Source organism: Lathamus discolor, chromosome 23 (genome assembly GCF_037157495.1).
Source record: "Lathamus discolor isolate bLatDis1 chromosome 23, bLatDis1.hap1, whole genome shotgun sequence".
In the NCBI taxonomy this organism is placed as follows: Eukaryota; Metazoa; Chordata; class Aves; order Psittaciformes; family Psittacidae; genus Lathamus; species Lathamus discolor.
The window spans coordinates 968,778-990,836 of record NC_088906.1 but is presented as its reverse complement, the minus strand read 5'-3'; the positions used below and the strand labels follow the sequence as shown (position 1 = coordinate 990,836).

Genomic DNA, 22,059 nt, shown 5'->3' with positions numbered 1-22,059 from the left:
CAGCGGCCCCATCTCGGTGTCCCGTTTCCATGCTCCCATCCTGGTGTTCCCATCCCAGCGTTCGCACCCTGAAATCCCCATCCCAACGTCTCCCTCCTGGAGTCCCCTATGCTGGGGTCCCCACCCCAACATCCCCCATCCTGGTGTCCCCATTCTCAGGTCTCCATCCTGGTGCCTCCACATCGGTGCCGCCCTCCCAGTGTTGCCATTCCACTCCATCCCAATCCCCACAAACCTCCTGCCCCGCCCCCAGCTCTGCCCCCCGACCCCCCCTCGCATCGTTGCATATTTTTATTGGATCAAAGTTACAGATTGGGGGGGGGAAATAAAAAATCAATTAATAAATTAACCGGCCGCCCCCCCCCCCAGGGCACCAACCCCCCCCCGCCCCGGGCCCTGCCATGGTCCTTGTTTCCCCCTCCAGGGGAATCCCGGTGCCCTGGGGGGATGTCCCCGTTTTCCAGGGGGGGTGTCCCAGTGCCCCCCCCCGGTTCAGTCCTCGGTGATGCCCTTTGCCCGCAGCTCCTCCTGCACCCGTGCCAGGTACGTGGGGTCGGGGTACCCAAACCTGGAGGGGTGTGGGGGGGGCAGCTCAGTGGGTGCCCCCACCTTCATACCCCCAGGGACCCATAGCCTGGTTTTGGGGGTCCCCACCCCAGGGTGCCCCCCCACCAAGGGTGTTCGTACCCAGGCTCTTCCCCTGCCACAGGGGCTCCCCCTACCCCAAGGCCCCCACCCCAGGTACCCCCATACCCTCAACCCCTGCCCACAGGGGTGTCCCCCCCCGGGTACCTCCAATCCCCAGGGGTGTCCCCACCCATGAGTACATCCCTCCACGGGTGCCCCCCTCCCCATCCAGGTGGGGTCCTGTCACCCCAGGGGTTCTCACCCCTTCCCCTGGGATGACCCTGAGCCCCATGGCTACCCCCACAGATGCCCCACTTCCAGGGGTACCCCTACCCCAGGCCTCCATCCCCCTGGGGTATCCCCCCACAGATCCCCCCCATGGGTGCCATACAGCTGGGGCCCGCCGGTGCAGCTGGTCTTGTGGTGGATGTCGTTCCAGGTGATGACGTTGGCCCTGCCCGTGGTCATGGAGGTGCCCACGGTGAAGGTGAGGCGCTGGGCGAAGGCCTTGCGGAACAGCCCCAGCACCTTGTTGCCCTCGGGGCAGTCAGGCAGGTACGCCACGCGTGTGGTGCCCGGGTAGCGCACGCCAGGGTTGGGGTGCTCCTCCTGCGGGTGGGGGGGACCTTGAGTGACCCAGCAGGGCCTTGGGGGTCAGGGTACCCATGGGTATGGGGCTGGGGGCACCCAGCAGGGCCTGGGGTCATCCAGAGCTACCAGTGACACACAGCATTGCCATGGTGCTGTGCCCAAGGCTATAGGGCTGGGGCACCCAGCAGGGTTTGGGCTTTGCTTTGGTGTCACCCATCACGGCCTGGGCTCCCTCCCTTCACCCGAGCCACTGGGGTTTTGGGGCAGGCAGAACCCCCCACAGGTCCCTGCTCTGTTGGTGGGAGCCACCGGCCCCATCTTACCCCCTGCACGCCGGGCGGGAAGACGTACTGGATGATGATGGTGCCGAAGCTCTCGTAGCCGGGCAGCAGGAGCCCGGCGTCGCGCGTCACCAGCATGCGGCCATTGGGGGGCTGGTTGCCCACCAGGGTCCCGTAGAAGCGCCCGCACATGGGGCAGGCGGTCTTGACCTGCAGCGCCCGCGTGATGCACGCCTCACAGAATGAGTGCCGGCACTTCTCCAGCGTCTTCATCTTCTGGATCTCCCCCAGGCAGATCGGGCACTGGCGCTCGGGCTCCTCCTCCCGCGAGCAACCGGCTGCCGACGGCCCCCCCGAGGACGAGGGGGCTGTGGATGGGCCCCGGCCCCCCAGGGCGGCGCCGCTGGGCTCCAGGACCGTGACGCATCCAACCAGCTCACCATGGCGGCTCGAGGGGCTCTTCTTCTTGAGCTCCTTCTCCGTCTCCTTCAGCAAGGCCTTGAGGGCTTTGCGGGCCGGGCAGAGCCCGCCCGGAGGGCCCGGGGGGGGCACGCAGAGCTGCAGGACATAGATGTCGGAGGTCTCCCCGTCCACCATGATGCTGACCTTGGTCTCCTCCTTCAGTCGCGCCAGCTTGGCCGGGCTCTCCTTGGTCAAGAAGTCCCAGACGCGCTTGGAGACTGTGACCTTGTTCTTAGTGGCCCCCCCGCACGCTGCCATCCTGGAGAGGACAAATGACACTGGGGGGGGTGTCCCCCCCACGGGGGTCAGAGCTTGAGAGGTGGCACCCACAGCCGGCCCCATGGGACCTGGGTGTCAGCATCCCCCTCGCCCCAAACGCAATGGAAGGGACAGCGCATACAGGCACCGCTCGAGGTGGTACTTCAGGGACTAAACCCCCAAAGCGATCAAGTTAAGGGGGGGTCACAGCCCTGAGACTCATGGAGGGGACATTTAGGGGACCCCCTTGCTCAGCCCCCCCCAGTGGTGTGCCCAAACGGGAGGTCCCCAACCCCGGGGGGGGGGTCCCCAGGCCCATGGGGGGTGACACCCACCTGGCGAGCCCATGGGGGACAGCAGGAGCCGGAGATGCCAGCGGAGCACCGGAGCCACGAGCCACAGGCTGCAGGGGGGGACACATGGGGGTCCCTGGCCCAGTTATGGGGATCATCACCCCCCAAGCACCGTCACCCCCCATGTCCCCAGCAGACCCGATAATAACAAACAGGCTCCGCGTCCCCCCCAAAGGAGTTGGGGACCCCCCAGCCCCTCCTGCACCCCAAACCCCACCGCTCCACGCGTGCGGCTCCCCCATTGCGCGGGGTCCCATCTGCCGGGAGGGTCCCCCCTGAGCTCCCCCCGCGCTGCCCGCGGCATCCCCGGGCCTGGGGGTACCCGGGATGCGCGGAGGGGACCGGATGCGGCCGCGGCCTGCTCCCGGAGGCCCAGATAGGGCCTGGGGCGCCCGGGGGAGGCCTGACCGGGCCGAGGGGCCTGTTCCCAGGCACAGCCGGGCCCGGTGGCGCCGGTGGCGGGGCAGGGGGGTCCCGGTGCCCGTCCCCGTGTCCCCGTGCTCCCCCCCCCCCGGACCCACCATCGCCGGGCGGACCGAGCGGGGCGGCGCTGGTGGCGGCGGCGGGGCCCGGAGCCGCCGCGCGTCACGTGACGCGCGGGGCGGGGCAGCCATGGCAACGGGGGCGGGGACCATGGCAACGGCAGTGGAGGGAGGAGGTCCGCGACCGAGGAGCAGCGGGAGGGTCGCCATGGGAACGGCGCGCGCTGGCGGGGGCAGGGCCAAAAGAAAGGGGCGGGGGCACGATGTGGGGGCGTGGCTAGGAATCCAGCAGGGATGGGGCGTGGTCAGACGCACGGTGGGGGGCGCGGCTTGAAAAAGGGCGTAGCCTAGAGGCAGGCGAGAAGCGTTGCAGGGGGCTGCCTGGTACCGGGGGGGTCTCGGGTCCCGTTCACGGCGCGGAGCCGGCTCCGGATCAATAATTTATTGAGACACAGAAGGGGGCAGGGCGGGGCCACCCCCAGCAACCCCCTTGGATAGAGGGGCCGGGAATCACCCCCAAGTCCCTGTCCCCCCCATCCCACCCCTCCCCGGGCGGGGTCACACGAGGTCAGGAACCCTCCCATTGGAATGGGGTCACTCCTGAGGGCTGCAATAAGGTGGGGGGACTCTGGTGGACTCCCAGGTCCCATATGGAGGGAGCAGGGACGGAGGGCAAGGAATGGGCCCCCCCCAGGGCTGGCTCAGAAGAGAAGGAGGAGAACTTGGGGAGAAGGAGGGGGGCCCTCCCCAGGGCAAGTAGTGTGTGAGCCTCCCCCGATGGCGGGGGGGCAGAAGCCCCAGCCCACCTCTGCCCCCCCCCAATAAAGTTAAGGCACTTGTACAGCAAACCAGGGCCTGCTGGGGGACCATGGATTAGGAAGGGGGGCTGTGCAACCCCGGGGGGGCCCCTTGGTCCGGGATCGGGGGGGGCCGTTGGTCCTGAGGACCCCCCCCTAAGCAAAGATGTTGGTGATGAAGTCAAGGAAGCGCTTCCCGTACTGCTCGGGGTTCACGGTGGAGATCTCAGCTCCTGCCTGGGCGGGGGGGCACAGGGTCAGATCCCCCACCACCACCACAGACCCCCTACTAAAGCCCCCGTAGACCCCGCAGCCCCCTTCCCACCAAGACTCCACCCAAAACCCTGCCAAAGGGCTGTAACCCACCCAAGCACTCTCCCCTCCCAAGTTTTCACAACCAACCCAAAACACCCCCATGGTTTGGGGTGTTCCCCCACACACAGTTTGGCCCCCTCCTCACCCCGTGCTTGACCGTCTTGGCCGCATGCGCCGCCTTCTTGCGGGCGTCGTACTGAGTGAGGACATCAATGAGCCCCATGAAGTAGACCTCGCGCCGGGGGGCAGCTGGGGGGGGCGCATGGGATGGGTCAGGGGGGGTTAGGGATGTCTGTGTGCCCCCCAAACCCCCCCACAACCCCCCCAGCCTCACCTTCGCTGCCACGCAGGGCGTAGACGTCCACATAGGGGTCGAAGTCTCCGGGGCCGAGGGGCCGATGGGAGTTGAGGAAGGTGCCAATGCCCTCAGGGTATGTCCCAAACGCCCCCGGGGTCCCCCCCTCATCGCCCCCCCCTTCTTCTTCCTCCAGCTCCTCTTCCTCCGGCTCCTCCCGCCCCACCTCGTGGATGCCCAGCAGGAGGCTGTAGTCCATGATCTTCAGCTGCACCAGAAACTATGGGGTGGGGGGACAGAACCAGAGCACCCGCATTGTTGCGGGGGCTCCCTGAGGCCGCCGCGGGGGTGCAGCACCCACACAATGGGTCCCAGTTTGGGGTGCAGGCCCCAGCTCGCCCACCTCCACGTCCCTCTTGAGCTTCTCCATGAAGTCCCTCTGGTCCTCCTGCCCCACGTAGACCTTCTCATTCTTGTTCAGGAAGTCCACGTCCTTCAGGGTGGGCAGGTCTTTGCCCTGCAACATGATGGGGGGGGCACACTGGGGAGGAGCCCCCCAGAAAGCATCAAGTTGCAAGGGGGAGGCAGTGGGGGGATCCCCAGCGGTGAAGGGGCCCACGTGCCCACAGCAGAGGGCTTAGATCTGTGCCAGCCCCCCCATAAGCCATCAGCAGGGGAGGCAGCCAAGGAGCTGTCATTATTGGGGGGGGTGATAATGAGGCCTGGAGGCCCCCCTCAAGTCTGGGGGGCGTCACATCCCACCTCCCCACCCTGGTACCTTCTCCTTGTCACTGGCTTCTCGGGACACCAGGGAACCCTGCAGAGATGTGGAGGTGATGAAGAGGAACCGTGAAGTGGGGATTGCACTGGGGGTGGGGGGGGCGGTGTTGCCCAGGGCCCCCCCCTCCCGTTACCTTGAGGTCGTATTTGCGGTGCACGGGCAGGCGGTGGCTGAACATGTTCCTCATGACCAGCAGGTACGTCTCCTCGCTGTCCACGCTAACACGGTACATGCCCAGGAAGCGGGGCAGGAGGGTGCTGCCGTGGCACTGCACCACGTACTGCGAGGGGAGGCACAGTGACACACCGGGACCCGCGGAGACCGCCCCCCCCGGCACCCCCATACCTGATGGTAATGGGAGAGGAGCCCGTGGACATCGGCCACGTCTTCCCCCGACAGCTCCTTGGCCACCAGGGTGCGGTCAGAGCTGAGCAGGAGCCGCCGGTCGCTGCCCACCCAGTGCGGGGGGCTCCGGGTGAGGGACACCTGAGGGGGGGACCCCAAAATCAGCCGGGCGGGGGGGTGGAAGGGGTGCCCCATGGTCCGCCCCCCCCCCCGCGCTGTCGCTGTCACCTCACCTGATAGTCCTGGTCGTCGATCCCGAAGCGCTCCCGCAGGTTCCGGAACACCTGGGGACAGTACTCCTTGAACTTGAAGTGGCCGGGCAGGTTCTCCCTGGGGACGGGGGGGTCAGGGCACGGCACCAGTGGGGGGCGGGGGGGGCACCGGCATGGGGGGCCCCGTTGCCCTCGGCCCGCACGCACCGGTTGAAGAGGTGGTTGTTGACCTTGATCTTGGAGCTGGCTCGGAAGTCGTCAGGCAGCAGCATCACGGGCGGCGGCACCTGGCTCAGCTCGCTCACCTGCGGGGCAGCGCTCGCTGTGGGCCCGCCCGGCACCGGGAGCGGCGGGGCCTGCACGGGCCCCGGTGTCGGGGCCTGACCTGGTGGGTGACGCCCCAGCAGAGCACGGCCAGCAGCGGGTCCGCGGCCCGCGGCACCTTCACGCGCTGCGGCACGAACCGCTTCTGCTTCTTCTTCGTCTTGGCCCGCGGCGCCCCCGGGCCCGCCGCCGCCATGGCTCCACTTCCGCCCGGGCCCGAGCGGGGCCGGAAGCGGGAAGCGGGGAGCAGGAAGCCGATGAGGGAAGAGGACTGCGCATGCGCCGTGTGCGCGCTGCGGGGCCGCGCTCCGGTAGCGGGTATCTGGGACCTCGTAGGGGGTCTATGTGACCGTACAGGTGACGTGTGTGACCCTATAGATGACGTGTGACCCTATAGGTGACGCATATAACTCTATATGGGATACATGTGATCCTATATGGGATATATGTGACCCTATACGTGACATGTGACCCTACAGGGAATGTGTGTGACCCTACAGGTGACATGTATAACCCTATATGGGATACATGTGACCCTATAGGGGGTATATGTGACCCTATATGGGATACACGTTACCCTGTATGGGACATATGGGACCCTATAGGGGATACATGTGACCCTACAGGTGACGTGTGTGACCCTATAGGTAATGTGTGTGATCCTATAGCTAATGTGCGTGATCCTATAGGTGACGTGTGGCCATAAACGGGATACATGTAACCCTATAAGTGACATCTGTGACCCTATGGAGTGTACATGTAATCCTGTAGGTGACATCTGTGACCCTATAGAGGATGCATGGAACCCTATAGGTGAAGTGTGACCACAAACACTGCTTACCCTCTGGTCCCCTCTTCGTAGCTCCGCCCCTTTTCTCATAGCCCCGCCTCCTCCCCATGGCCCCGCCCCTTCCATACCCCACCCCACCCCCCACCCCCGCAGCCAGGCTCTGTTCAGCTCCGGTCTTTATTGAATCGCTGCGGGGGGGGGGCACACACGGCGGGGGGGGGCAGAGCCGAGGGGCCAAGCGGGGGGAGGGGGTGACCCCTGACACCCCCATGGGTGCGGGTTAAGGCATCTGGAAGCAGCACCCCCAGTCCCGGGGGACCCCGGCAGGGGTGGGGGGGGCCCTAGGGGGGTCCTGGGCTGGGGGGGGCCCCCCTCGCCGTGGGGGGGCGCGAGCAGACGCGACACGAGGTGACACCGGGACATGCGAGCGCAGGCGGGTCCGGAGGGACCTGGGGGGGCAGGAAGGGGTTGGGGGAGACCGGGGGAACCCAAGGCGGGGGCAGGATCTTGGTGTGCAGGGGCCATGGGAGGGTCCCCAGGGGATGGGCGGGGGTCCCTGGCGGGCTCTAGGTGGGGCACACGTAGGAGATGGGAGGAGCTTAAAGGGATGAGGGGGGCATATCCCAAGGGGATGGGGGGATCCCATAGGACACGGGGATTCCGTAGGGCACAGGGCGGGGGGTGATGGGGGAATCCCATTGGACTTGGGGGGGTGATCCCGTAGGACACGGGGGGGATGATGGGGGAATCCCATAGGACACAAGGGGTGATGCCATAGGACACAGGGGGATGGGGTATCCCATAGGACATGGGGAGGTGATCCCGAAGGACACGGGAGGGGTGATGGGGGAATCCCAAAGGACACGGGGGGGGGTGATCCCATAGGAGACAGGGAGATGGGGGATCCCGTAGGACGTGGGGGGGGGGTGATCCCAAAGGACACAGCAGGGTGATGGGGGAATCCCATAGGACATGGGGGTGATCCCATAGGACACGGTGGGGTGATGGGGGAGTCCCATAAGACACGGGGTGATCCCATAGGACACAGTGGGGTGGGGGCACCTGGCGGGGGGGCACTAGCTGGCCGCTGTCTCCTGGCGCAGGGGGAAGAGCAGGGGCTGCTCCTCGGCCTCATAGGCACAGGACAGGTCACTCCTGGAGGGGGGAGCAGGGTCAGGCAGGGCCACCCCCGCCAGCCCCCCCTTTACCCCCCCGGCCCCCCCTGACCTGTTGTCATTGATGTCCGTCACGTTCCCTGCAAGAGAGAGCGGCAGCTCCGGGGGGGGGCTCCAGGTGCACCCCCCCCACATCCCCATCTCACAACCGGCCCCCCCCCCGCCCCCCTGCTTTTTCCCCCCTCACCGTTATCCACATTGAGCTGCTGGAAGGTGTCCAGGGGGCTGCTGGAGAGAGGGGGGCATGGGGGAGACACGGAGACACATGGGGACAGAGGCCTGGAGACCCCCAAGCCCCTGTACCCCCCATAGCCCTCGTGACCCCATCCCCACACTCCCGTATCTCCTCCCCATAGTCCCTATACCCCCTCTTACCCCTCCATCCCTATATGGCCCCTGTGTTCCCCGCACCCCACAACTCCTGTGCCCCCCCACAGCCCCCCTGTTCCCCGCACTCACAGGCCCCGCGGGCCGGGCAGGGGCTCCCCCCCGCTGCTGGAGCTGCCCCCGGTGGGTGACGCCGCCGGCCCCTGCCCGGGCCGCACGGGTTTGGCTGCAGGAAAAATGGGGATGAGGGGTGCAGGGACCCCGGGTGCTCCCCCCCCCGACCCTGTGCCCCCCCCAAGATCCCTGCCCCCTCTGTGCCCCCCTCCATGTGCCCAGGGCCCTGTCCCTGCACCCCGCTATGTCCCTGTACTCCCCCTGTGCCCCCCCCATGCCCATTAACCCCATATATCCCCATTAACGCCATACAACCCCATTAGCCCCCATATCTCATTAATCCCGTAAACCTTCCATGTCCAATTAATCCCCATGTCCCATTACCCCCATGTATCCCATTACGCCCATGTATCCGATTAACCCTATATCCCATTGCCCCCATATACCCCATTACCTCCCATATATCCCATTAACCCAATATATCCCATTACCTCCATATATCCCATTAACCCAATATATCCCATTACCCCATATATCCCATTAACCCAATATATCCCATTAACCCCATATATCCCATTGCCCCCATATACCCCATTACCTCCCATATATCCCATTACACCCCTAAATCCCATTAACCCAATATATCCCATTACCCCCAATATATCCCATTGTCCCCATACATGCAATTAACCCCATATATCCCACTGTCCCCACCTATCCCATTACCCCCCCATCCCATTAACCCGCTTCATCCCCATGAACCCCCTCACCCCCTCCCCCCCCGCTCCCCCTTTGCCCCCCCGTTTTCCCGCGCTCACCGATGACGGCGCTGGCTCCGCGGCGCCCCGCCCCCCGCGCGCGCGCCGCCAACCGGACTCGCTCCACCTCCAGCAGGTGGCGCCGCCGCTCCTGGCGCGCGCCCTCCTTGGCGTCCCTCAGCGCGCCCTCCAGCGCGTGCACGCGGCCAGCCGTTGTGCGCAGGCGCCGCTCCAGCCGCGGCAGCTCCAGGCGCAGGTCTGCATTGTCACGTACCAGCTGCGCGCGCCACGCCCGCGTCACCGCCCGGGCCCCGCCGGCAGCTCCCGAACCCGGCCGGGGGCACCCGAACCCAGCCGGGAACAACCGAACCCGGCCGGGAACAACCGAACTCGGCCGGGAACACCAGAACCCGGCCGGGAACACCCGAACCCGGCCGGGAACATCCGAACCCGGCCGGGAACACCCGAACTCGGCCGGGAACAACGGAACCCCGCCGGGAACACCCGAACCCAGCCGGGAACAACCGAACTCAGCCGGGAACACCCGAACCCAGCCGGGGGCACCCGAACCACTCCGAACCCAGGCGGGAGCACCCGAACCCCTCCGAACCACACCGGGAGTACCCGAACCCATCAAGGAACACCCAAACCCCTCCAAACCCCACCGGGAGCATCCGAACCCCACCGGGAGCACCCGAGCAACACCAGGAACCCCCAGACCTCCCTTGGACCCGCTCGGCACCGGGACCCCCAGCACCCCCAGGCTGGGTTATGGCACCCACTCAGGTCCCCCTCACCGCCAGTGCCGGGGGGTCCCAGCCCCAGAGCTGCCACAAGCAGCAGTGGGGGGGGGGGGGGGGGGCGGCGAAGTGCCGGGCAGGGTCCCCCGGCCCCAGTTATGGGGTGTGCATGGGACAGAGATGGGGGGGCGGTACCTTGGACACCCAGAGCTCCAGCTATGGGTGAGGCAGCGGAAGGGGGGAGCATCACCGTGTGCCCCCCCATGGCCATGCTCCCCCCCCCGCATGGGGTTTTGGGGTGCTGGGACCCCAAGATGAAGCTGGGGGTGGGATGGATGGGGTATGGCCATGGGGGGGGGGACTGTGGGGGGGTCGCACCCACCTGTTTGTGAACCTTTGTAAGCTGCTCCAGGTTGTTCTCAAGAAAGGAAATCTTCTGTTTCTGGGAGTGCAGCCCCCCACTGTCCTCGGGCTCCAGCTCTGCGCTCTTGGGGGGCAACGGGGGGGCCCCCTGAACATCGGCACCTCCAACCCGGCACCCCCCAACCTGAGACCCCCCCCAAACCGGGACTCCCCAACCTGAGACCCCCCAACTCCTCTGGCACCCCCCAGCCTGAGAACCCCCGCAAACCGGGATCCCCCAACCTGAGACCCCCAAACCGGGACCCCCCCCCCCAAACCAGCACCCCCCCAACCATGGATCCTCCAACCTGACCCCCCCCAACCCCTCTGGCACCCCCCATGGTGCTGATCTGAGGCCCTCCCCCTCAGACCTCCTCCAATGCCCAAACTGGGACCCCCTGACCCCACCCCCATACTCAGACTGGGCCCCTCCCACTTGGGCCGGGCCCCTCCCAACCTGCGCTCGGCCCCTCCGCCCCCTCCCCCCGCCAACCCCCCCCAGTGCCCCCTTCTCTCATCCTTGACCTCCCTCCCTCATCACCCCCCATTCCTCGTCCCCCCCCATCCCCCCCCCCTCACTTTCTTGACTCGAGTCGTGACGTCTTGAACGAACAGCTTGCGCAGGTTGTGGAGGGTCTGGAGTTCACGAGCCTGGGGGGAGCACAAGAGGGGGTCCACGGTGACCTCGCACCCATCCCGCGACCCCCCCAAACCCTCCCAGACCCCCTCAACCTACCACAGTCTCCTCCAGCCCCTTGAGGTCCTGCTTGGACTGTTCATGGCGCTCATGGAGGAACCTGGGGGGGCACCCCAAAAATGGGGGGGGCCTCAGGGGAGGCACAAGGATGTTGGGGGCCTGGATGGGGCTTTTGGGGGGTGCTGAGAGAGGACCCCAAGTGTTGAGGGGGGGGTCCCGGGGGGGTCTCACGTGAGCTCCTGCAGCCGCGCAGCCTTGGCCTGCTCCTGGCGCCGCAGCTCCTCGTGCTCCCCCCGCAGCTTCTGCAGCTCCAGCTCCAGGCGCTGCGTCAGGCTGGGGGGGGAGGGGATGGGGGGGTCGGTGGAGGGGAGGGGATGGGGGGGCAGGGATAGGGATGGGGGGGCAGGGGATGGCGAGGGGCAGAGGGCTCGAGCTCTGCCCCCCCCAGTCCCATCGCACCAGTGAAGGGCTGGGAGCAGGGCCGGGGTCGGGGGCAGGTCGGGCCGGGGGGCCCTCACTCACTCCCGCAGCTCATCAATGGTTTTCTGCCGCTCGTTGAGCTCGTCCCGGAGGCGCCCGAGCTGCGAGTGCTGCACCTGGGACATGGGGATACCGGTTACACCAGGGGCGGCAGTGACACCGGTGATACCGGGGACAGCGGTGACAGCAGGGGCAGCAGTGATATCGGTGACAGCAGAGACAGCAGTGACACCGGTGATACCGGTGACACCAGGGGCAGCAGTGATACTGGCGATACCCGTGACACCAGGGGCACCCCAATGCACCCCAGGGACACCTCCCGCCAGTGCTGCGCCTTTGGCGCCCCGCAGCCACCGCACACATAACCGCTGCCCCCGACACCCTCCTGCCACTCCCCCGGCTCAGCACCGGGACCCCAGCACCCCCGGGGCGCCTCCCCCAGCCGCCGGATCCCCACCGCCTTTAGGGACCCCCCAGGGTCTTGGCCGCACCAACACCCTCTCACCTTGATCTCGTCCATGTCCTGGGTCTCATCCTGCTTCCGGGCTCCCCCCTGCTCTGTGCCTGTGGGGCAGAGTTCACCATTGAGAGCCCCCCAAGTGCTGCTGTGCCCCCAAGTCACCCCGCTCCGCTCCGCGCCCCGTCCTCACCCTGCGCCTGCAGCCGCGCCAGCTCCTCGCTGAGGGCATCGTTGCTCTCCTCCAGGCTCCGCCTCTTGAGCTCCACCGCCTGCGTGTACTCGGTCAGGGAGCGGATCTTCGCCTCGTGCTGCGGGACCAGCATCAGCTCCGGCCCTGGGGCACGGGGACAACCCCCGGCACCCCCCGGACACCCCAGTGCTGAGCCATGGGGACACCAAGGCCTGGGATGCTCAATCATGGGGACACAAAGCCTTGGGGTGCTCAATCATGGGGACACCAAGCCCTGGTGGCTCTGCTCTGGCAGGTCCCCACCTGGGAGATGAGGAGCTGGCAGGAGGAGAGCTCACGCCCGGTCACCTCCAGCTTGCGGTGGCATTCCACCTGCAGGTTCTCCAGCTGCCGGCACCGCTTCACCATTGACTTCACCTCCGACTTGATCTTGCTGACGTAGAGCCGGGCCACGGCAAACTCCTCCTCGATGGCCCCGGTCACCTCTACCGGCTGCACAGGCATGGGCACAGGTCAGTGTGGTACAGGCATGGATATGGGTTGACATGGCATGGGCATGGACATGGGTCAGCATGGCACAGGCATGGACATTGGTCAACATGGCACGGACATGGGCATGGGCATGGGTCAACATGGCACGGGCATGGACATCGGTCAACATGGCATGGGCATGGGCATGGACATGGGTCAACACATCACAGGCATGGGCACAACACGGTCATGGTATGGTTTGAGCATGCACACAGCACGCTCATGGCTATGGCATGGCATGAGCATGCCATGAGCACTACACGCACAGGACCATGCCCTGGTGTGCCTGAGAGCACCCCATCATGCACATGGGTCCATCACGGACACGGCACAGCTCCAGCGCAGCACGGGCACATCCCCACCCATGGGTGCCCCTCCTGACCGGGCGCCCACTCATGGGTGCCTCTCCTGCTCTCACCAGCTTGATTTCGCCATTGCCCAGGATGAGGCTGAACTCGCTGAGGTCCCTCAGGAGCCCGTTGAGCACCTCGGCCGCCCGCGAGCGCTGCTGCGCCCCGAGATCCAGCACCCGCTGCAGCTCTGACTGCAGCGACAGCGACAGCGCCTGCGGCACGGACACACTGCACAAACAGCCCCAAACCAGCCCCAAACCAGCCCCCAAACACCCCAAACACAGCGACAGCGCCTGCGGCACGGACACGCTGCACCAAACACCCCAAACCAGCCAAAACCACCCCAAAACCACCCTCCAAACAGCTCAAACCAGCCCCAAACCCAGCTGCAGCACAATTCGGGTGCTCTGTCGCCCCCCCCCAGGCTGCCGCCGGTACCGCAGCCGCTCCGCTCACCTCGGTACGAGCCAGTTCGTCGCTGAGCCGCCGGTTCTGGCGGCCGCTGTCCTCCGCCTCCTGCGCTTTGCGGTCGTAGCTCCGCGCCAGCTCCTCCAGCGCCGCCAGCACCTCCGTCACCTCCGCCCGGGCCGCGCCGTGCTCCGCCCGCAGCGCCGCCAGCTCCCGCCGCGCCGCCTCGCCCCCGCCCCGCGCCGCAGCCAGCACCTGCACGGGGGGGGTCCCGGGGGTCATCGTTGGGGGTCGCGGGGCACCGGGGCTGGGGGGGGTGTCCGAGTGATCCAGGTGGGGGTCCCAGAGGGGTTCAAGGGGGTCCCAGGGGGTCGTGGTGGGGGTCCAGGGGGTCCCAGTGGAAGTGTCAGAGCGGTTCCCATGGGGACGGGATTAAGGGGTTCAAACGATCAGGGTGGGGGTCCCAGAGGGGTTCAAAGGGGTCCCAGAGGGTCATCATGGGGTTCCAGCAGGGGAGGAGGTTGCAGGGTCAGTCAGATAGAGGTGGGGGACACGGGGGTTGAAGGGGGACCCTCACCTCCTCCTGGTCCAGCATCTGTTGCTTGAGCTTCTCCATGATCTGGCTTTGCTGGTTGATCTCATCATCCTGGAGAGAGCACAGGGGAGCTCACGATGGCCCCGAGCGTCTGGGGTGGTGGGGGACATCTCAGGGGGCCCCCAGGGGCTGCTGGGGGGTCCGTGGCAGGCCTCTTTGGGGGTGCCCACCTTGTCATCCAGCTGCTTGTAGAGCTTGCGGATCTCCTCCTCATACTTGTGCCGCTCCTCCTCCGAGATGTGGATGACGATGGAGGAGCTGTTGTCGTTGAGGGGGGTCTCGCTGGTGGGTCCCGGCCCCGGCCCCTCGCCCTGCCCCACCTCGGCCTCAGCCCCATTCAACTGCTCCGTCTCAGGCACGGCCTCTCCTGGGGATGTGGCCTCAGCTCAGAGGGGTCCCCTCCTGACACTGGGGTCCCCTCACAGACAATGGGGTCCCCTCCTGGCACTGGGGTCCCCCCTCACCGCTCCGCCAGCGGCTCAGCTCAGCCTCCAGCTTCCCGATGGTCTCCTTCAGGGCCTTGTTCTTCTCCTTCTCCTTCTCGTACTTCTTCTTCCACTGCTCGGCCGTGAGCTCCAGGTTCACCGACGCCGTGTTCTTGATGGTCTTGGCCCTGGGGGGAGGCACCCCTCAAGTGGGAACCCTCCCCCACACCCTTGTTCTGGGGATGCCTTGAGGTGCCCCATACAGAGACGCCCACGAGGGGCCACTTCCAAAGAGGGCTGTTGGGGTGCAGTTGTGTCCCATGGGTACTGTTGGGTGCCATGGGTACTGTTGGGTGCCATGGGTGCAGTTGCATCCCATGGGTGCTGTTGGGTGCCATGGGTGCAGTTGTGTCCTATGGGTGCTGCTGTGTCCCATGGGTGCAGTTCTGTCCCATGGGTGCAGTTGGGCGCAATGGGTGCAGTTGGGTGCCATGGGTGCTGTTGTCTGCCATGGGTGCTGTTGGGTGTCATGGGTGCTGTTGTCTGCCATGGGTGCAGTTGGGGGCCATGGGTGCAGTTGGGTTCAATGGGTGCAGTTGTGTCCCATGGATGCAGTTGGGTGCTATGGGTGCTGTTGCCTGCCATGGGTGCAGTTGGGTGCCATAGGTGCAGTTGGGTTCAATGGGTGCAGTTGTGTCCCATGGATGCAGTTGGGTGTAATGGGTGCTGTGGGTGCCATGGGTGCAGTTGGGTGCCATGGGTACAATTGTGTCTGATGGGTGCAGACGTGTCCCATGGATGCAGTTGGGTGCTATGGGTGCTGTTGCCTGCCATGGGTGCAGTTGGGTGCCATGGGTGCAGTTGGGTTCAATGGGTGCAGTTGTGTCCCATGGATGCAGTTGGGTGTAATGGGTGCTGTGGGTGCCTTGGGTGCAGTTGGGTGCCATGGGTACAATTGCGTCTGATGGGTGCAGTCGTGTCCCATGGGTCCTGTTGGGTGCAGTTGTGTCCCATGGGTCCTGTTGGGTGCAGTTGTGTCCCATGGATACTGTTGTGTCCCATGGGTGCAGTTCTGTCTCATGGGTACAGTCAGGTGTCATGGGTGTTATTGTTCACCATGGGTGCAGTTGGATGCCATGTGTGCTTCTGTGTCCCATGGATGCAGTTGGGTGCAATAGGTGCAGTATTTCCCAGAGGCGGCGTTGGGTGCCATGGGTGCAGTTGGGTGCCATGGGTGCTGTTGGGTGCTGTTGGGTGCCATGGGTGCTGTTGTGCCCCACCGGTGCAATTGTGTCCCATGGGTGCTGTTTGGTGCCATGGGTGCAGTTGTGTCCCATGGGTGCTGTTGGTTGCCATGGGTACAATTGTGTCCTATGGGTGCAGTTATGTCCCATGGGTGCAGTTGTGTCCAATGGGTGCAGTTGGGTGCCATGGGTGAATTTGTGTCCTATGGGTGCAGTTGGGTGCCATGGGTGCAGTTTGGTGCCATGGGTGCAGTTGTGTCCCATGGGTGCAGTTGGGTGCCATGGGTGAATTTGTGTCCTATGGGTGCAGTTGGGTGCCATGGGTGCAGTACTTCCCAGAGGTGTTGTTGTGTCCCATGGGTGCAGTTGGGTTCAATGGGTGCAGTTCTGTCCCATGGGTGCAGTTGGGTGCCATGGGTGCAGTTCTGTCCCATGGGTGCAGCTGGGTGCAATGGGTGCAGTTGGGTGCCATGGGTGCAGCTGTGTCCCATGGGTGCAGCTGGGTGCCATGCGTGCAGTTGGGTGCCATGGGTGCAGCTGGGGGCCATGGGTGCAGTTGGGTGCCATGGGTGCAGCTGGGTGCCATGGGTGCAGTTGGGTGCCATGGGTGCAGCTGTGTCCCATGGGTGCAGTTGGGTGCCATGGGTGCAGCTGTGTCCCATGGGTGCAGTTGGGTGCCATGGGTGCAGTTGGGTGCCATGGGTGCAGCTGTGTCCCATGGGTGCAGTTGGGTGCCATGGGTGCAGCTGTGTCCCATGGGTGCAGCTGGGTGCCATGGGTGCAGTTGGGTGCCATGGGTGCAGCTGTGTCCCATGGGTGCAGTTGGGTGCCATGGGTGCAGCTGGGTGCCATGGGTGCAGCTGTGTCCCATGGGTGCAGCTGGGGGCCATGGGTGCAGCTGGGTGCCATGGGTGCAGCTGTGTCCCATGGGTGCAGCTGGGTGCCATGGGTGCAGCTGTGTCCCATGAGTGCAGCTGTGTCCCATGGGTGCAGTTGGGTGCCATGGGTGCAGCTGGGGGCCATGGGTGCAGTTGGGTGCCATGGGTGCAGCTGTGTCCCATGGGTGCAGTTGGGTGCCATGGGTGCAGCTGGGGGCCATGGGTGCAGCTGGGTGCCCGGTGCTGCCTCCCTACCTCTGCCCGAAGAGCAGCGTGGAGCGGGTCTCGGCGTCGTTGTAGCTGGAGGGGGAGCAGCAGATGAACATGGTGGTGCGGCAGTTCCCGCCCAGCGAGTCCTGCAGGATCCGCGTCATCTTGCTGTCCCGGTAGGGCACGTAAACCTTCTGCGGGCGGGAGCAGCGCTTCAGCACCGCGGCGCGGACAGCGCCCGGAGTGGCCGGGCTGCCGGGGTGGTTGTGGGGCAGCAGTGGTGGTTCTGGGGCAGCAGGGGTGGTTGTGGGGCAGCAGGGGTGGTTATGGGGCAGCAGGGGTGGTTGTGGGGCAGCAGTGATGGTTATGGGGCAGCAGGGGTGGTTGTGGGGCAGCCCCCGGGTCTCACCGTGCCCTCGGCCAGTGCCGAGATGACGTTGCCCAGCGCCGAGAGCGATTTGTTGATGTTCTTGGCCTCGTCCAGCACCGCTCCCTCGGCCCCGGTCTTGCTGACCTGCGGGGCTGGAGGCTCAGGGACCCCGTGAGGCCACCCTGGACCAGGGGGTCCCCAGCACCGGGACCCACCTGAGACCCCCCCACAGGGCCTCCCAGTCCCAGGCACCTCCGCCCCCCATCCTGAGCCCCACCGCGGTCCCGCAGAGCCAGAGTCCCCCCCGACCTTCTCGCTCCCGGCCAGGTCCACCAGGTAGAGCTTCCCGCTGAGCTTCTGCTCCGTCTCCATGTTCTCCTGCTTGATGTTGATGAGGAAGATGCTGTGGCTGCGGGAGCTGTGCTCGTTCATGTCTGTGGGCAGGGCAGAGGCTGCACCCACTGCGCCCCATGGCCCCCCCCGGCCCCCCGTGCCCCCCCTGGTGCTCACTGGTGACGGCCACGTGCCGGTTGGATTTGCCCTCGTCGATCACATCCAGGATCTCCTCGGGGCTGGACACGAAGCGCTCGGTGCAGCCCTGGGGGGGCAAAGGGGGGGTGTTGGGATCCCGACCCCTCTTCTGGGGGTGCTCCCCCCCCCCCCCAGCCCCGGGCTGCTCCTGACCTTGACGTAGGGAACCCGGTTCTTGTCCTCGTGCACCGAGAGGTTGGTCTTGGTCACTGGGGGGGGACGTGGGGTGGTGACCCCCAGAGGAGTTCCCAGAGCCCCCCCGTGCCCCCCAGTACCCCTCCCCCCCCGCCCCTCCCCCGCTCACTGTCCAGCAGATCTCGGATCTTGTCCAGGTAAATTTCAAAGTAAGAAACCTGTGGGGAGGGGATGGGGGTGTCACGAGGGGGGCTGGGAGGAGCCAACCTCCCACTGCTCCCAGTGCCCCAGTGCCCCCCAGTGCCCCCACTGCTCCCAGTGCCCCCCAGTGCTCCCTACGCTCCCCAGCACCCCCAGTGCTCCCCGTGCCCCCAGTACTCCCAGTGTCCCCACTGCTCCCAGTGCCTCCTAGTGCCCCTCAGTGCTCCCAGTGCCACAGTGCCCCCCAGTGCCCCAGTGCCCCCAGTGCGCCCGGTGCTCCCAGTGCCCCCTTTGCCCCTCAGTGCTCCCAGTGCCCCCACTGCCCCCCAGTGCTCCCAGTGTTCCCAGTGCTCCCAGTGCTTCCAGTGCCCCCCAGTGCCCCCAGTGTTCCCAGTGCTCCCAGTGCCCCCTTTGCCCTTCAGTGCTCCCAGTGCCCCCACTGCCCCCCAGTGCCCCTCAGTGCTCCCAGTGTTCCCAGTGCTCCCAATGCTTCCAGTGCCCCCCAGTGCTCCCAGTGCCCCCCAGTGCCCCCAGTGCTCCCGGTGCTTCCAGTGCCCCCATTGCCCCTCAGTGCTCCCAGTGCCCCCACTGCCCCCCAGTGCCCCTCAGTGCTCCCAGTGTTCCCAGTGCTCCCAGTGCTTCCAGTGCCCCCCAGTGTTCCCAGTGCTCCCCAGTGCTCCCGGTGCTTCCAGTGCCCCCACTGCCCCCCAGTGCCCCTCAGTGCTCCCAGTGCCCCCAGTGCTCCCAGTGTCCCCAGTGCTCCCAGTGCCCCCACTGATCCCAGTGCCTCCTAGTGCCCCTCAGTGCCCCCAGTGCCCCCCATTGCCTCTCAGTGCTCCCAGTGTCCCCAGTGCCCCCGGTGCCCCTCAGTGCTCCCACTGTCCCCAGTGCCCCCAGTGCCCCCCAGTGCCCCCAGTGCCCACTTTGATGTGGAACTCGAGGTTCTCGTCCATGGCGTAGATGTGGTTGAAGATGTCGCGGGCGATGCGGGGGATGATGCCCATGCCCTGGGGGTCGTGCAGCTTCCCCTACGTGCCGAGGGGAGGGGAGCGGAGGGACCCCGGTGGGTGCCGGGGACCCTGGGGGTGCTGCCCCCCCGCCATAGCCCCCCCCTCACCTCCATGGTGTGAGTCTTGCCAGAGGACGTCTGCCCATAGGCGAAGATGGTGCCGTTGTACCCGGCCAGCACGTCTGCAGAGGGGAGGGTGTGCACGAGCCCCCTTGGGACCCCCCCCGGACCCCCATGGACCCCCCCAGAACCCCAAGGGACAGCCAAAGGCTCTGTGACCCCCCCAAGGACCCTGAGATCCCCTCCAAGACCCCCAGTGGTGTCCAAGGACCCCTGAGAGACCCCAAAAGACCCCACAGACACCCCCGAACCTCCCCTAAGTGCTGCAGAGCCCCAGGACCTGCTGGACCCCCCCAAAAGGACCCCCTCAAGCAGCTCCCCTTGCCAACATCACCCCCCCCCAAATCCGCTCCTGTCACCCCCGTGCACCCTCCATGTCCCCATGGATGTGGGTGTCCCTGGAGGAGGGTGCCCCAGCCATGACACCCACAGGACCCCCCCAGGGCCCCCCCTGGCCTCACCCTTGACGATCTGCATGGCACAGGCATGGTAGACCTGCTCCTGGGTGGTGTTGGGGGGGAACACGCGGTCGAAGACGTAGGTTTTGCCCTGGGGGGGGTGGGGGTGATGGGGGTCAGGGGCCAGGAGAGACCCCCACAAGGTGCTGGGGGGCTGCATCAGGGTGGGGGCACCGGTCAGCTCTAGTGAGCCCCAGTGAGGGAGGTGGGAGGTGGCCGGGGGCCTCTCGCACAGCCCTGGGGCACTCGTACCCTGCCACGTACCCTGGAACCCCCACAACCACCCAGCGTCCTCAACCCCACAGCTACCCCAGACCCCATAAACCTCCCCATAGACTCCCATAGACCCCTAACCTCGCCATACTGCCCTATAGACTCCCATAGACCTCCAAGACCCCCATACTGCCTCATAGACTCCCATAGATCTCCAACCACCCCATACTGCCCCATAGATTCCTATAGACCCCTAACCTCACCATACTGCCCTATAGACTCTCATAGACCTCCAACCCCTCCATACTGCCCCAGAGACTCCCATAGACCTCCAACCCCTTCATACTGCCCCATAGATTCCCATAGACCCCAAACCTTGCCATACTGCCCTACAGACTCTCATAGACCTCCATCCCCCCCATACTGCCCCAGAGATGCCCATAGGCCCCCAAACCCCCACATACTGCCCCATAGACCACCATAGATACCCAACCCCCCATACTGCCTCATAGACTCACCATAGGCTCAGTCTCACTCCACAGCTCCATAGACCCCATAGCCCCTACCAGCCCCTCCAGACATGCTCATAGCCCCCTAGTCTCCCATACAGGCCCATAGACTCCCATAGACACCCCCAGCGCCCCATAGATCCACTCCTGTACACCTCTACATATACTCAGCAGCCACCCATAACTGCCATAGGCCTCCATAGGCCCCCGTAGTACCCCAGCCCCCCACAGGACCCATAGACCCCTATAGAACCCCAGCATCCCAAGCTCAATAGACTCCCACTCCCTGCAGCCCCCAATAGGCCCTAGACACCCTCAGCCACCTTACACCCTTAACGCCCTACACCCCCCATAGATCCCCAGAGACGCCCAGCCCCCCCAGCTCCCCATAGACCGCAACGTCCCCACACCCAGTATACCAACAGACCTACACAGGCGCCCATAGAACCTCAGTACCCTCAGCTCCCCACAGCCCCCAGAGCCCCCAGCGCCGGCCGGGAGCTGTCCAGGTCCCGGTGCTGAAACACCGCAGCCACCCGCAGCCACCGCAGCACGGACACGGGCAACACAGTCCTGCCGCTGACGGTCCCGCACCCCGCATCCGCAGCCATTGCCGTACCCCCCCCAAACCCCTGCATCCTCCCCCCCAACCATCCCCGCAACCCCCCGCATTGCGCCGGCACAACCGCACAGCGACACCCCCCCCGCTACAGCCCCACTGCGGCCCCATGGGAGATGCCCCCTCCCCTCCAAGGAACCCCTGCCTCAGGGCAGGAACCTCTCCGTACCCGGGTGCGGATGTTAATGCGGGGGGGGGGGGGGCATTATACTGGGGGGGTGTCCCTGAGCCTCCCCCCCCTTCACTACACCCCTAACAAAAGGCAGGGCCGCAGTGGGGGGGGGGGGGGGGGGGGGGGGCTGCGGCAAAAAACAAACCCCCCTCCGTGATACTCTTAGGTCCTGATCGTGCCCCCCCCGGGGCGTCTCCTCTCATTGTAAACAACCCCCCCCACCAGGGCACTGGGACAGACTGGGGCAAACTGGGAGTGCTGGAACATCAGGAATGGGGGAGGGCGGGAGAAGAAAACGGTTGAATGGGGGGGGGGGGGGCTTTGGGCCACACCCAGGGCGACCCCCCCAAAACAGGTTCTACCCCCTCAAGCTGACCCATATCCCGTCCCCCTCCCTCAGGCTGTTTGTCCCCCATCCTGGTGACCCCCCCCCGCACTCACCCCCACCACGACGCTGTCATCACCCTGGAACACGGGCAGGAACCGGTCCCCGCGTAGGATCTCGGCGGGGCTGAGTGGCCGGAACCGGCACAGGACCTTGATGCTGCACTCGGTGCTGGGCTCGGCCATGGCGGCACCGGGGGGGCAGCGACAAGAGTTTAGGGGGGAGGACACGGGACCCGGAGAGAGGGCCCAAGGGTGCTTATGGGACCCGGGAGCTGTGGGGAGTCACCCGGGGATGCGGGTGGTGCCCAAGAGTGCTGCTGACAACACGAGGGTCAAATGATACCCGGGATGAGGGATGCTCTCCGGGGGGTGCAGGCTAGTACCCAGGGACGCAGGATGCTTTCCGGGATGCAGGATGCTGTCTGGGATGCAGGG

At 65.9% G+C, this 22,059-nt stretch overlaps 3 protein-coding genes across 8 annotated transcripts; all 3 read right to left on the bottom strand.

Annotated features, from left to right (window-relative positions):
* Window positions 1-276: 276 nt before the first annotated feature.
* On the bottom strand, window positions 277-3,227 carry DTX3 (deltex E3 ubiquitin ligase 3). Of its 4 annotated transcripts, none has more exons than XM_065659622.1 (5): window positions 3,094-3,227; window positions 2,555-2,648; window positions 1,542-2,239; window positions 1,019-1,236; window positions 277-568 (listed from the first exon to the last, which is right to left on the bottom strand). In XM_065659622.1, the coding sequence occupies exons 1-5, from the start codon at window positions 3,205-3,207 to the stop codon at window positions 493-495; spliced, it is 1,200 nt and encodes a 399-aa protein (XP_065515694.1). In that variant the 5' UTR covers window positions 3,208-3,227; the 3' UTR covers window positions 277-492. The 4 variants fall into 4 exon arrangements, with proteins under 4 accessions (XP_065515694.1, XP_065515695.1, XP_065515697.1 ...); XM_065659623.1 differs by having other exon boundaries at window positions 1,542-2,220; window positions 2,555-2,622; XM_065659625.1 differs by having other exon boundaries at window positions 2,555-2,622; window positions 3,094-3,176.
* Window positions 3,228-3,481: 254 nt separating this feature from the next.
* PIP4K2C (phosphatidylinositol-5-phosphate 4-kinase type 2 gamma) lies at window positions 3,482-6,369 on the bottom strand. Of its 3 annotated transcripts, none has more exons than XM_065659627.1 (10): window positions 6,185-6,369; window positions 6,007-6,104; window positions 5,821-5,917; window positions 5,588-5,728; window positions 5,376-5,522; window positions 5,240-5,278; window positions 4,865-4,978; window positions 4,501-4,741; window positions 4,312-4,415; window positions 3,482-4,088 (listed from the first exon to the last, which is right to left on the bottom strand). In XM_065659627.1, exons 1-10 carry the CDS (start codon window positions 6,317-6,319, stop codon window positions 4,008-4,010), a joined length of 1,197 nt encoding a protein of 398 aa, XP_065515699.1. In that variant the 5' UTR covers window positions 6,320-6,369; the 3' UTR covers window positions 3,482-4,007. The 3 variants fall into 3 exon arrangements, with proteins under 3 accessions (XP_065515699.1, XP_065515701.1, XP_065515700.1); XM_065659629.1 differs by having other exon boundaries at window positions 3,482-4,084; XM_065659628.1 differs by having other exon boundaries at window positions 4,501-4,729.
* Window positions 6,370-7,076: 707 nt separating this feature from the next.
* On the bottom strand, window positions 7,077-21,807 carry KIF5A (kinesin family member 5A). Its single transcript, XM_065659656.1, has 29 exons — window positions 21,679-21,807; window positions 19,728-19,815; window positions 19,255-19,328; window positions 19,061-19,165; window positions 18,106-18,154; window positions 17,955-18,010; window positions 17,781-17,868; window positions 17,580-17,704; window positions 17,310-17,414; window positions 16,946-17,094; window positions 14,608-14,756; window positions 14,314-14,510; window positions 14,126-14,194; window positions 13,597-13,803; window positions 13,206-13,352; window positions 12,560-12,748; window positions 12,257-12,374; window positions 12,112-12,170; window positions 11,649-11,722; window positions 11,358-11,459; window positions 11,166-11,226; window positions 11,009-11,080; window positions 10,410-10,514; window positions 9,348-9,564; window positions 8,548-8,641; window positions 8,276-8,316; window positions 8,141-8,168; window positions 7,976-8,068; window positions 7,077-7,362 (listed from the first exon to the last, which is right to left on the bottom strand). The coding sequence occupies exons 1-28, from the start codon at window positions 21,805-21,807 to the stop codon at window positions 7,990-7,992; spliced, it is 2,976 nt and encodes a 991-aa protein (XP_065515728.1). The 3' UTR covers window positions 7,077-7,362; window positions 7,976-7,989.
* Between the last annotated feature and the right edge of the window lie 252 nt (window positions 21,808-22,059).

Coding starts and splice junctions, on each gene's coding strand:
- DTX3 (XM_065659622.1), bottom strand. CDS start 3,207: ATGGTCCCCGCCCCCGTTGCCATGGCTGCCCCGCCCCGCGCGTCACGT. Junction 2,649..3,093: donor GCTCGGTCCGCCCGGCGATG/GTGGGTCCGGGG, acceptor TAACTGGGCCAG/GGACCCCCATGTGTCCCCCC. Junction 2,240..2,554: donor GTCCCCCATGGGCTCGCCAG/GTGGGTGTCACC, acceptor CACCCCCCCCAG/TGTCATTTGTCCTCTCCAGG.
- PIP4K2C (XM_065659627.1), bottom strand. CDS start 6,319: ATGGCGGCGGCGGGCCCGGGGGCGCCGCGGGCCAAGACGAAGAAGAAG. Junction 5,523..5,587: donor TCCTCTCCCATTACCATCAG/GTATGGGGGTGC, acceptor CTCCCCTCGCAG/TACGTGGTGCAGTGCCACGG. Junction 4,416..4,500: donor CGCCCTGCGTGGCAGCGAAG/GTGAGGCTGGGG, acceptor CGCCCCCCCCAG/CTGCCCCCCGGCGCGAGGTC.
- KIF5A (XM_065659656.1), bottom strand. CDS start 21,807: ATGGCCGAGCCCAGCACCGAGTGCAGCATCAAGGTCCTGTGCCGGTTC. Junction 17,095..17,309: donor CGGCACTGGCCGAGGGCACG/GTGAGACCCGGG, acceptor TCCCGCCCGCAG/AAGGTTTACGTGCCCTACCG. Junction 9,565..10,409: donor TTACAAAGGTTCACAAACAG/GTGGGTGCGACC, acceptor TGGCGCGCGCAG/CTGGTACGTGACAATGCAGA.